Source organism: Mytilus trossulus, unplaced genomic scaffold, assembly GCF_036588685.1.
Source record: "Mytilus trossulus isolate FHL-02 unplaced genomic scaffold, PNRI_Mtr1.1.1.hap1 h1tg000128l__unscaffolded, whole genome shotgun sequence".
Classification (NCBI taxonomy): domain Eukaryota; kingdom Metazoa; phylum Mollusca; class Bivalvia; order Mytilida; family Mytilidae; genus Mytilus; species Mytilus trossulus.
Window position 1 is genome coordinate 1,626,342 of NW_026963301.1, and position 14,482 is coordinate 1,640,823.

Here is a 14,482-nt window from a genome sequence, read left to right on the forward strand (position 1 = left end):
TAGGTACTTTTTAAAGGTCTGAATAATTGATATATCTCTTAAATATAGCATTATCTTGTTATATTTTGCAAAGAACATTATAAAAAAAAAGAAAAAAATGCATTTTGACATACTTTTTACCTTTTGGCAGGTTGTCAGAGAGATTCGTGCAACAGATGTATTAGATAACTTGCATGTAGTACATGTACTCAGAAGGTGTTTTCTCTCAAGATCATATTTATTTTTTTAAACTTTAGGATTTTTTTAAAGGTGCATATCAGTTCTAAGACAAGATTTTTTTTTTAGCCTGGCAAATAATGGGAAGTTAGTAAAAAATGCCCCCAAATATCTATAAAATACACTATTGTAATAGTTTTTGGCCCTCAACATTTTAACTAAAACTGATCAAAGTAGACTTATATTTCAGACAATAACTTTAGTTTAAGTGTATAGATCTTTATGATTTATTTTCAGAAGGTTCAATACCACAAAGGAAGCTTTGGAACGATTTTGGGGATGATGGTCCCAACCGTTTAGGAATTAAGGGCCCAAAAGGGGCCAAAAACAAGCATTTTATAGTTTCAGGATATTAACTTGTGTATAAGTATTTCAATTGCTTTGATATTGTATCATAATGTTTAAAATCACAAGTAGAAGGTTTGGATTCATTTAAATTGGTCATGGAATCAAAGTTACGAATAAAGGGCCAAAAAGGGGCCAAAAACAAGCATTTTTCTAATTTAAAGACGATAACTTATGTGTAATTGTATGGATCTCTTTCAAACTGTACCACAATGCTCCATATAACAAAGGGGAGGCTGTGATTTAGTTTTGGATTAATTGCCGAAAATATGTAGGAATAAGGGGCCAAAAAGGGCCGAAAAGAAGCACATTTCTAGTTTCCAAACAATGACTTGGGTTTAAGTACATGTATACGGATCTCTCTGTAATTGTACTACAAGCTTCTATACTAAAAAGAAAAGGGTGGGATTGTTTTTAAGAGTTATTAATGAAACGGTGGTTTCAATAAGTTGGAGGAGGATATGTTAAAAAAAATTAAGGGATTTCTTTTTTTTTTCAAAATTTTTCCAATTTCAAAATTTGAAAATTTTCAAGAAGAAATCTCATTGCACAGTATTGTGCAATATATTTGTTGATCTTTGGCCACATTTATTTTGTAACAAAAACCTTTTTTTTGTCAAAAATTCAATCACAATATATCTCAGATTAAATCAAGATAAAAGAAAGACATTTGAGGTAACCCTACTTCTTCAAAAATCGAAAGCTTTTCCAAAATTATTTTGAATGTTCCCTCTCCAAAGAGCATCTCTTTCCTGTTTGTTGATACTTTGAGATTTTGATTTTTAGTCCCCTAACGGCTAACGTCTAAGTGGATTTATGTTTGCACTGCGTGTCTGTCAGTCTGTCTATCTGTCAGTTTGGCAAATCAGACTTTTTTGTGCTTGTAGATTTTGATTTGATTTATCTGGACAAGTTACAGGTCAAATTCATTATTCACGCTTTAAGCTTTTCTCTTTGTTCAGTTGAAGCCCTTTCTCTAGAATTAAATTTTTGATGAAATACTTATTCATTAGAAGAATTTTGTTCAAACGGAAATAACTAATTTTTTTAAAAACAAAATGACATTTTGAATGTTTTTTCTTTTCTTTGGTATTCAGTTATTCAATTTTGTTTCAATCTGATAACTGTGAGCAGAGTTGTTGTCTTTGGATATAGAAAATTCAGAATAGAGATAGTCAGAATTCAACAAGTTTTTACGTTTTGCTGGAAGGTTTTGTCTCGATATTTTTATGTAGTTTACATTATGACTTATAGATCAAATTTTTGTTCCATTACAAAAAATTTGTAACGGGTTGGGGACTATGTATCGCCATGTATAACTCGCAGAATGCTTGTTTTTATAAAAAAAATGTTCAACTCTGATGCTGCAAAATTGTTTAATATTTAGTTAAAATAGATATTGATGACTTTATTATGTGAAACTTTTTTGAGATCTATCATACTTTTACTCTTTTTTGCTAATACCTTCATCATGTTCATTCATGTATTTAGACCATTCTGCAAGTTTTTCTTAACGGTAGACCACAATAATATTACATATATATAAACAGTAAAATCTTACCATTTTAATGACAATATAAAAAAGATGATGTTGTATGATTGCCACTGAGACAACTGACTACAATACAACTATAGGTTACTGTACGGCCTTCAACAATGAGGAAAGCGACTTCCACTGAGTTACAGGCTCCTGACTTGGGACAGGCACATACATAAATAATGTGGCGGGGTTAAACATGCAAGCGGGATCCAACCCCCCTAACCAGGGACAGTGGTATAACAGTAAATCATAAGAACGAACTATAAAAATCGTTGAAAATGGCTTAGCTCATCCGATGGACAAAAATACAAATGGTCGTGGTAGGGTAATTGTAAGTCTGCTCAATAGTTTAACCATTTATTTGTGTATATTTGTTTTTATACAACCGCAAAAATTGAAAAAAAATGGTCCTATATTGGTATGACGTTGTCGTTGTCATCGTCGTCGTCATCCAAAGACATTTGGTTTTCGCACTATAACTTTAGTATTAGTAAATAGAAATCTATGAAATTTAAATACAAGGTTTATGACCATAAAAGAAAGGTTGGGATTAATTTTGGGAGGTTTGGTCCCAACAGTTTAGGAATTAAGGGCCAAAAAGGGTCCAAAATTAAACTGTTTGCTTTCATAAAAAAATGGATTATTGGGGTTCTTTGATATGCCAAATCTAACAGTGAATTTAGATTCTTAAGTTTTGGTCCTGTTTTCAAATTGGTTTACATCAAGGTTCAAAGGGTCCAAAATTAAACTTAGTTTGATTTTAACAAAAAAATAATTCTTGGGGTTCTTTGATATGCTGAATATAAAAATGTACCAATATTTTTTATTATGGGCCCAGTGTTCAAGTTGGTCCAAATCGGGGTCCAAAATTAAATTTTGTTTGATTTCAACAAAATTGAATATATTGGGTTCTTCAATATGCTGAATCTAACCATGTATTTTTTTTTTTTTATTATTTGGGACCGGTTATCAAATTGGTCCAAAATGAGGTCTTAAGGGTCGAAAATTGAAAATTATTTGATTTCATAAAAAAGTTGAATTCTTGAGGTTCTATGATATGCTGAATATAACCATGCATTTAGATTTTGAATATTGGACCATAAAAGGTAAATGTTAATTTTTTTTTTTTTAAAGTTTTAAGTTTAAGTTCTTAGACCACACTCATTGTGTTGTGTCAACTATTTAATCCCAATCCAAATTCAGAGCTATATCAAGCTTAAATGTTGTGTCCATACTTACCCCAAATGTTCAGGGTTCAATCTCTGCGGTCGTATAAAGCTGCGCCCTGCGGAGTATCTGGTTATTACATGTGGTAATGAAATAAATTTTATTGCAATTTGAAATATTTGTGTTTGTCTCAGCTGGTAGTAATAGGCCAACTATATTTTACATGTCTCATTCCCAAGCCTCAAATTGCTAGAGATTACTTTCTAGGAGGAAACTTAACATTACTGTTATGTCCACTGTTCTCCCAAAATTGACATGGGGATAACTAACTGGTTCATGTCAGCTTTACAAAATTTCAGTTGCAGTTTTGTCAGGAACTTCTAGGAGTAGTCTCTTTATATTTGGCATACAGCTGTACCATAATATAGAAAATATATAATAGCACTTTTCTAGGTAAGAGGCACAATTCTATGAAATTCACAAAACTATTAAATCTTCCTCTTTTCTGGAAATAAGATTACATGAATCTACAAGGCTTTCACATTTATGAATCATTATCAAATACAACATGTTAGTTTTAAAAATTTAAGACTGAACTCAATTGTGTCCACTTTGAATTTATACAAAAAGCGTCTAAAACTAGACTATTATAAAATGCTAAATTTGTAAAGAACTCATGGTGATATTACCTGATGAGTGTGCATAGTTATGTAAATAAAACAGCCCATTTTTAAGTTACTAAAGTTATTTTCTTTTGAATAGGTTAATATTTTAAACATATTGTAAAAATGCTCAGTTTAGGGGCAAAAAATGCAAAAAGCGGTCTCCCCGGGTTTACTCCTTTAGTATATTTTCTAATTTAAACTTAGTTGAACTTGGTTTATTCAGTTCATATAACCAGTTTACATTAGTTCAGTCATTATTTTTCTTATATTTTGACTATCACATACTTTTGAAAAGTTTCTATTGAAACATATTAAAAAATCAAAAAATAGGCAAAATGGCCATCACGCCTATCTTTAATTATTATCTTATCATGATAAGGTATCATTTTCTAGCATTTTGAAGATGAATATATAAGCTTCATGAAATATTACATTTTATTGAAAATAAAACATGATCTTAGAAGATTCAAGCCTTTAAAAATATACAAATTTGGCTGAATCGGCACTTTTTCAAAACCATGCAATTTCAACCTGTCAGTAGGGGTATTGAGAAATCTCACAACTTTTTGAATTATCATAATTTCATTTCATTTCAAGTTGTTTCGTAAGATATATGTTATCATTACGCTAAATTTTTTCTATAAAACAAAAAATACCCTAAAATAGGCTTGAAATGGCCATTTGTTAGTATAGAAATGGACAATTTTCGAATGTTCGGCATACACAAATAATGTCTGAATATTTTTTCAAAATATTTTGCACAAATAGTTATAACATATAAGGTATCTAAAATACAAAATATCAGCCTGATTGGAATATTTTGGATTTGGACCATTTTGCATGGTTTTATCACAGACTGCTCTGAATATTCAACATTAGTTTTCACCATTCAACATTAGTTTTCACCATTCAACATTAGTTTTCACCATTCAACATTAGTTTTCACCATTCAACATTCGTTTTCAACATTCGAGTGTTAACTTTTAACATTCGAGTTTCAACTTTCAACATTCGTTTTAATCATTAAACATTCGTATTCAGCACTCAATATTCGTTTTCAACATCTGATTTTTAACATTCACCATCCGTTTTCGACATTGAGAAATGTGAAAATTAGCATTTTCAACTTTCAACATTAAAACCTAGATAAAGGATACTACAGATACAGTAACGTCTGCCTCATATCTTGAATTACATCTAGAAATTGACAATGAGGGTCGGTTGAAAACAAAACTTTACGACAAAAGAGATAATGTTGGCTTCTCAATAGTGAACATTCCATTTCTATGTAGCAACCATCCACCAGCTCCTGCATACGGATTATATATCTCCCAATAAATACGATATGCCGGGCTTGATTTTTTCAATCATGATTGTCCTTGATAAACGATTGCTGCTCACAAGGAAGCTATTAAACCAAGAGTTCCAAATGGTGAAGTGGAAATCATCCCTTCGTAAATTATACGTACGCCATTACGAGTTGGTTGACCGTCATAGAATAACCGTTTCACAGATTAAATCGGATATATTCCTTTATTAACACTCCACAATTGGAAAATAACACTTAAAATGAACCACAAAAAGTTTTATCATATCTTATTCCTGGATTTCTAATACATTAACCTAACTGTTTGTGTTATAATGTGCATATGTATGTAATCAGTATCTTCCATAGATTTGATTTTCAAAAGATAAAAGGGTGAACTATTTTTTCTTTTATTTGTATCCATGGCAACTTTTTGCATTTATGTACCAATGTATGTAGAACCAATGTATGGTATGGATATGCAAAAATATGGACTGTTATACTGAAAATAGCTTATATTACATATTACATAGAAGGCTATTTTAATCCTCTGCTATCAAAAAATGAATTTTATTGCACACTAGCTCTCATATTTGAAAAATTCTCAGGGGCCAAAATGCGAAAGTATATACCTAAATGACGAGTGCTACCATATGTCGTAACGACAACACCTTCCCATTTTACAGATGTGACCTACCAAAATATACCGGATTTGTAATACCACAAGCAACACAACGGTTGCCACATGCTGAGCCAAATCTGCTTACCCTTCCGGAGTATCTGAGATCAACCCCATTTTCTGGTGGGGTTCGTGTTGCTTAGTCTTTAGTTATCTATGTTAATTCTTCTGAACTATCATTTGTCTGTTTGTCTTTCTATTTTTAGCCATGGTGTTGTCAATTTATTTTCGCTCTATTAGTTTGAATGTCCCTCTGGTATCTTTCGTCCCTCTTTTTCAACTTTCATTAGTTCGTTTTTCAAATTTTTGCAAATCGTTTTCAACATTCAATATTCGTTTTCAACATTTATCATTTGTTTTCAACATTCAACATTCATTATAAACATTCAATATTCGTTTTTCAACCTTCAACAGTCGTTATTAACATTCGATATTCAAATTTCAACATTCCTTTTTAAACACAGATTCAATATACCATTTTCAAACTACAGGTCTACTTTGTGTAAATCCAGCAGCTTATTACATTATTTCTTATTATACAATAATTGTGTTAAGATAACATTATCACCATTCAAAAGAGAATTTTCTATCTTTTAGTTCCTCATCCATAGATATAAAGCTTGACAGCTGGACGAAAAAAAGTAAAACAGTAGTTTAAAGTTGTATGTTTTGTGTAAACAAAACTTTGACCTTTGATACCTAAGTAGTGCAAAGATATAATGGTGTGACCTTAACCAAAGGGCTTGTGTTGGACCAGGTAATTTTTAAGGACAAGTGAAAAACAAACATGCCATTCATCAGCACTAGCTGCAACAATTGTCAAAATAGCTGTTTACTACTCTCCAGCAGCAAAATCCATTATTTAATTTGAACAGAAGCAACACTATTAGCACATTCATATCCTGCAGCAACACCAGTTTCTTAATAAGCAATAGAAGCTGAGTTTTGATCTTAAACATCACTTTACCATGATCGTGTATGGATCGACCTTAAAAAAACAACCTATACACCAATAAGTGAAATCATTTTACAAAACGATAGGCCTGAATTCAGAGTACGTAATCGTATGGTTGTAAATGAGGTGACTTTTCTTATCGGAAAAATACAGAAACAGTGTATCTGCACCTAAAATTTGTCTGTGGTATGCCGAAACATTTTGAGATCTACACATGTTTCGATCCCAGTACGAGGACCATGAATATATTGATTAACATAATGTAGATATCAGCCAAGGATTCAAAATCAACTGCAAATTTATGGAAGGGAATCATTCAAGAAATGTATCGAAAGTGGTTTACAAAAGTTCAATATGGCGGCAAAATATTATACTGTTCTATATGGTTGACCTGCATCCCTGTTCGATAGAGTCTTCTAGATTGCGCACTTATGTCTTGTTTACGGGCAAATGAGTCGACAACTCGAATTCAGTCGCTGTAAAGGACGATGATATCAATTCCACAGGAGAAGACTTTTTTTATTTTTATTTTTTTATCCAACATATATAATGTACAGTTATCAAATAGTAAGATCATATATATAAATGTAATATAATACAATATATTCTATACATCACTGGGTCGATAACTCTGCGGGTGGACTATCAGTCCCCGAGGATATTATTAGCTCAGAAGTCAGTATTTTGGTACTGACATGATTTAACAAACTTTACTAAAACTGCCCGTTTACAAATTTAGAAAATTATTAAGAAACTAAGATTTCAATTCCCTGAGGCAAAGTTGGCTTTAGATGGATTTGGCTATTTATTTTAGGTATTTTTGACATATAACGGTTTCGGTACTAATGAGCGTTCTTGATGAAGGTAAATCCAGAAAAGCGCTTCGGACGCAAGAAATTATTAAGCGTGATGTTTTCAATTTTATACAACTCATAAAAAAATTGTATATAACTTGAAAATAACATTTTGTTGGTTTTTCTAATGTAATCTTATTAAAAAAGAACAAAAAGGTATAGAGGATTAATTAATAAAAAACAAATAAATAAAAGATAATTAAGGAAAACAAGAACAAATTTAAAGACAAATATATATATAAAAAAACATCAGAACAACAACAAAAATTTAGTGAACATAAGAACCTGACAAAACACTCATTGGTCAGATGGGAGTCAGTTTCCTTTACTGCCAGTAGACGCCATAATACGAATTTTGCAGGGGAGAAACGGCCTATGACAAAAAAAAATGTTTGCACAAGGACTGCATTCATTGCTGGTTGTGTTCCAGTACGGGGATGCTTCTTATACCGTTATAAGCTGGGTATGCATATTCTGCAGGGTAACACAAACGGACAGACATACAGAGATTTGGTGCCTTAACACATTTTAGTCCGTCATTTTAATAATCCCCCACTTGCGTCAACATTGTCAAGACCCTTGTATCTGAATAACAACGCTATACCACACAGAGCAAGAATTTTAACCGAGTCCAAAGAGCTACCAGCCATTTACACTAATTTTTGGCCTTCCTTGAAACCATACATAAACCCTATCAAACATGTCTGAGATGCCATTGTCGGAAATCTCAATCGCAGAGATTCACCTTTACAAACGTTTGTCGATTTAAAAGTGGCATTTGTTGTTTAATGCAACAGATTTCTTCAACTAAAGTTTTGAAGGCTTGTACCAAGAAAGATACGCCGTGTTATGAAACTGTACCGGAAATGAGGTTGTTACACATGCTATTGACTCAAATATTGACATTAAATTTGCCGAACATACCAAAGATTATGTGTAGAAAATTGTAATGATATTGGGTGATTAATTGTTGTAAAAAAATAAAATCACAGTGAAACTTAAATTCCATTTCTAAACTGTGTAATTTACACTATTTCTATGAATGAAAAACCTACATGAATAGAACCTTCATAAGTGACCAAAATTATATTTGTGGTTTGTTTATGTCATACATAAGCAAAATTGCTATATGATTGTTTTATATTTTTCGAGGAATAATTGTTTTTTTAAATTTGAAAAAAAATCGATGCAATAAAAGTAGGTGGTGCTTAACTTTTGGCGGACTGTATATATATAAAAAAACATCAGAACAACAACAAAAATTTAGTTTCATGCTGTTAATTTTGCAGTTGAAAATCCATCAAAATATCATGTAAATAAAAGCAGCAGTAGTATACCGCTGTTCAAATTTATAAATCGATAGAGAAAAAAATAAACCCAGGTTACAAGCTAAAAGTGAGGGGAACGTATGAATATTAAAGAACTACGACACAACAGAGACTCAATACCGAAATGTTACACACACTCCTGGTGAGTGTACCCAGCCTGATTTAACTTGTCAAACATTTATTTTTTATTTATATCTTCTTCTCGAAAATATAATAATGCTTTATTTTTTTAATTAATGCTGTTAAACTTAATTTTCCTTTAAGATATCTTGTATTAAATCTATATTGTTTTGATGGTCACCTTTGTACATTCACGATACAGGAGTAGGGGCAATACGGCCCTTATTTGGCCCCAAAACTATTGCAAATTTAAAAGTTATCATATATATTTTCAAATTACTGAAAACTTGACTATAAGGTATAAGGTACTAAGAAAAACAAAACAATTTTGACATCGAACAAGTTTCCATGGCAACAAATCATGACCTTATTCGCATATTTTGTTAAATTTCGTGAATTTCTTTTTTTTTCATCAAATTTTAAGTATGTTTTAGATTAAAAAAGTATGTGCACACCCAAAAAACAACTTTATATTTGGTGAGATTATGCCAATAGTTATAAAAAAGCTTCTGTGAAATTCTTTTGTTGTTTCTCTGCTGCGCGGGATCTTTTCACAACGGAAAAAAAATAGAAAACTGCATAAATTCTGTGTTTTTCATCGTTTTTGTGAAAACAGTACATATTATGACGTAATTGTGACGTCATCAGATAAAAATCTTTATGTTTTTCATTTTTATTTCTTGACTTTATGCATTTCAAAACAAAATTATGTGCCAATTTGCAATTGTGATCAAACATTTAATTTTCTTTGGACAAAACTAGGTCTTAATGCCCTACTCCTTTCCAAACAAAAACTATCTTATGTAAATGGTATACTAAGACCATTCTGAAGAAACTATATTTCAGTTGCTCAATAAATTGTTGTACATAATAACAGTCCCACAGTATAAGTTCAATTGATTCCAGTTCAGTCTTACAAAAAGTACAAAATGGGTTTTGCACTACCTCAATTTTATTTAAAAACTTATTTGCTGCCAGAATTTTATGATTTATCCTATACTGAAGCCAGTGTAGCTTAGTATTTTGTTATAGCAAATGGAAGTTGAAAAATCCTTTTCCAGTTCTGATTTTCTAAAAGTAAAATTACTTGTTATCTTTTTACATCCGTAGGAACATTTTTTTAGCACCACATAAATGTATTTAGATCCCTTTTTGCTTTTGATAATGGTTATTATAACTGGTGGTATGAGAGGAGAATCTAATTTATAATCTCCTCTATCATATTTCTTTGGAAGTCTTAGTTAGCATAACAATTATACTATAATATTTCAGGATGTCTTAATTCATCTGAAAACACTCCTGAAATTGATAAAAACTAGAAAGGTACCATTCTTCCTAACAATATCATTTACATGTAGAATACCCGTACTATGCCAGTCTTTGAAAACACAGATTTGTTGTCAATTTGGAATAGATTATTCATCCAAATTGGACTGGAAAAAAATATTCCAAGTCGTTCAAATTCATTTCTTTTTCAATTACCATTTGCCAAGCGTCCAGTACGTCTTTCCAAATTCATTCTTAATACTTTTCTGTTGTGACTTTTCATAGCTATTAACACAACTAAAAATCTATTTTTATCAACATATGACAGAAATATATTTCGACATTTACAATCATTTAAAAAAATTCCTCTGATCCAAGCATTTATAAAAGCATGTAAATTAGTTAATTTTTAAGACGCCTTCACAAAAACCTATTTGTATTACATTTTTGGTCACTCTATGAACTGCGTTTAAAAAAAATCGTTTATCTGTTTTAAAATAATAATATCTTCACTTCGATAAGGAGAAGACTTGTCTGTCAGTATAAATAGAACACCAGGAGATTCTGAGCACAAGAAAGATGTAGATGACCGAAAAGGTGGTCGTGTCTAAATGCTGAATACATACAGTGAGATTGCTGGAAGAATAAAGGTACTACTTGAATGTAGTTTACAGATGCCTGTGAAAACGTATCAGACTACATTTGTAAAACGTTCGTGGTCTACAAAGATGTTTGTGATAAAATAGAAAGTCATTGGACTACCTTTTATTTCCAAAAGCTTATCGTTTTTCGGATTGTGGTAATTTTTTTTTCTATAAATTAACTTTATCCTATACCTAATAGGTAAAATAAAATAAAAATTGGGGTGACTTTTGTACCACATAATAAAGTAATACCTAATCATGCTAATAGTGTAATAAATTAAATTTGTTATAAAAGAACAAATGTTATTTTGCTGACATTTTAGTACCCGCGAGCCACCTTAAGAGGTAAAATGAGATGCAAGGGTTTCAAAATGATAAGAATTTTGTATAATTTTTTTTTCATCAGAGTTAGATACTTATGACATAAAATATTTGTGTTTTTTCCCCAGATCGGATAGCTGCGAGATCTGTAAACTTAACTGCATTCGCTTCAAAAAGCTGAGATGTCATAGTCATGTAAATACTCTAGACACATAACTTTGGCATCTTAGTTGGATGAAGCGAATGCAGTTTAATTTACAGTTAACAGATATCAAGGACTTTTCTATGCTATTCATATATTCTAACGACACAACATCGTCGTATCTCTCATTGGACCGATTCTTAGAAGACTTTCTACAAACTGATGTATAAGTGTTAGGTTGATCATAACAAGACTCAAATTAAATTAACGACTTGTTTATATTCTATATCTTATTCCCATATTTTTTATTAATTTCCAGCTGTTGCATACAAATTCGTTTGTTAGTGGTGACTATCAATTTGAAAATCAACATACATGCAAATTGAAAATATTAGATCAAAATCTATCATAACCTTAACAAAACACCATTCAATACGTATGTGATTGATCAAATCATTGATTACCCTATTCAAAACGTCAATGATTAGTTCTTACGTCTGGAATCACTCATTGGTCAGCTACAAAACAAAATTTAATCTATGAAGTTTTGATATCTATCTATCAAATTACATTATTCGTATACAAATCAGCACTTGGCACTAGCAACCTGATGTGCCACTACTGAAATACACTGGAATAAACTCATCATAGAACACGTTCTTCTGAGTACCTATGCGGGCTGAGATCACCTCAGTTTTTGTTTCATTTCGGGGTTTTCAGTTTTTGGAATGTATATCGTTTTGTTTCGTTTCGTTTTGGTAATAGCTTGATATTTGTTTCGTTTCTTTTCGACTAATGAGTTTGAATGTTTCCATCTTCTGTCTCTTGCACATAGCTATGGATCTAAGTTTTGTCCTTCTGTTACACTACACGTGTTCTTAATGATTTTCAACCGAATAAAAGTTTCCATGTAACCTTATCGTAATTTTTTAAATGAGGCAGGACATACCAGGTCAATGATTTAACATTTTATATTATTTATTAATTTTTCTTGTTGTAATTATTGAACGGTCACGACATCCCAAAATACCGGTATGGTCACATCCCATTTGGAATATCTCCGTTTTTGAAATGATAGAGTCATGCATTATTTGGAATGAGAATCAGTCACCTTATTAAGATACGTAACATTAAATATTATCACGTGTCCCTCTTTCCTCTTAGGGTTTTGGTTGGGTTTACACCCCGCATATTGTTCTTCTTCTAGAATCGTCGCCAGTTGCAACTGCATGATGATAAGTTTTAAAGTAAGGTAGGATATAACTGGCCTGTCATTCCTACAAACCAAAACCAGGAAAAAGTCCAATTACCATTGGTCACACCAGATCTGTACGATACTATGTCCGATTACTTTTCATCCGTAACAAATGGTCGAAATCCTCCAAGGAACATCGTTAGTTTATGGGCTGGTTTATTATCACTTTTTGGATTTTGGTGTTATAGCTTTCATAGAATCGGAGTAACTATTAATTTACCATAGTTGATGGACGTGCTAGACGTTGACTATTTGTTGACTTTATAATGTCTTCCTTATGTCATTCGTTGGCTATAACATGGAAGTTTATTCCATAACTTATTTTATTCAAATGGTAAACACTTATTGACTTCGTAATACAAATTGTTTTTGTCGACTTTTGAGACAATATTAAAAATATCTTACCTTGAAACTGTCTTGATGAACAGCATGTAGCATTAATCATGGATGTTTTGTTTTCGTAACTCATTGAAATATTTGTACTATAAGCACATTTCTTCCAAACACCTTCATGAATTCCAGCATCAACTGTCCAATGGTCTGTAGAGATGCTTACAAACATAAGGTAATATGAAATAAGGAAACATTGTACATAAATTATGAAGATAGTCTTCGATGACATTTTACACTGGATATTAAATAATTAAAGCTGCTGCTATGAGTTCAGAAAACTACAAAATGTGTGTATTAAATATAATATTCTACACCATCTATAATGTTTCTTTATGTCACGCTTCGCGTTGCAAACTTTACTTTTGACACTTAAACAATGGAATCGCTCAAGTTAAACCAATATCAAATGCTAAATTCACTATATTTAGTAGTTCCTTGTCACGAAATAACTTAGCTTCTCGAATTAAAGATCTTTAAATATTTCCATTAACCTACCAAGAGTTTCTCATATTGCAAATAATACTTGGCATTCATACAAAAATACAAAGGTTACTTCCAAGTCAGTTTTCCAGTACCCGATGTATTACTTTTGATCTTTTTAAATCAATATATGTAATAGTAAATCACGGATATTTTATATAAGGCTGAACATGGATGATATTAATAAGGGTGATACATGCACATATGCTATTCTCGTTATATCATTCATTCTTTTCAATTGTTCCTTTTGGATTGATCAGTGGTCAAAGTCAGAAATAACTTCACAAGGTTTTTTTGATTTATGCTTTCATGCAGACGGAAACAGTTGCTGCCAATCTTTTTCGGATCGTGGAAAGGATATACCAGGTATGGAACCACACATAGACACACAAAGCGTAATGTATGTAACTATATCAACATATTTTGTAACAAACTCCTTGTTATTACTTGTTTTGTATAGTATTCTTCCAAGCATATTCGTAATTGGGCAATTGTAGGTAAATATTGCTTGTCTATATGTTAATAGCTTTACAAGGCTTATGTAAAATACCTTTCTTTTTATTTACTGTGCCGATGATTAAAAAGACCAAACTTTTGATTAAAAACGGAATAAAATCATGATTTTCGTTGCTCTCAATTGATTTATGATTTGTTATTTTTTTTACTACTGTTGCCTTTATTTGCGTTTTGACGCAAACATCTCCGTTACCTTTTTTTTTGTTAAACTAACAAGAAAATCAGCTTTGTAAATGCAGAAGGCTGTATATTTTTAATTTGATAACTCTTTGCATTTATTTTATAGTGAA

General features: G+C 31.4%; 1 protein-coding gene across 1 annotated transcript in view; it reads right to left on the reverse strand.

The window, feature by feature from the left end:
• Positions 1 to 13,412, reverse strand: part of LOC134700286 (uncharacterized) — a 53,958-nt gene extending 40,546 nt beyond the window's left edge. Inside the window, exon 1 of the mRNA XM_063561643.1 lies at positions 13,209 to 13,412. Within this exon, the coding sequence (XP_063417713.1) occupies positions 13,209 to 13,365 (157 nt within the window). The 5' untranslated portion in view covers positions 13,366 to 13,412. The remainder of the gene's footprint in view (positions 1 to 13,208) is intronic.
• Positions 13,413 to 14,482: the final 1,070 nt, after the last annotated feature.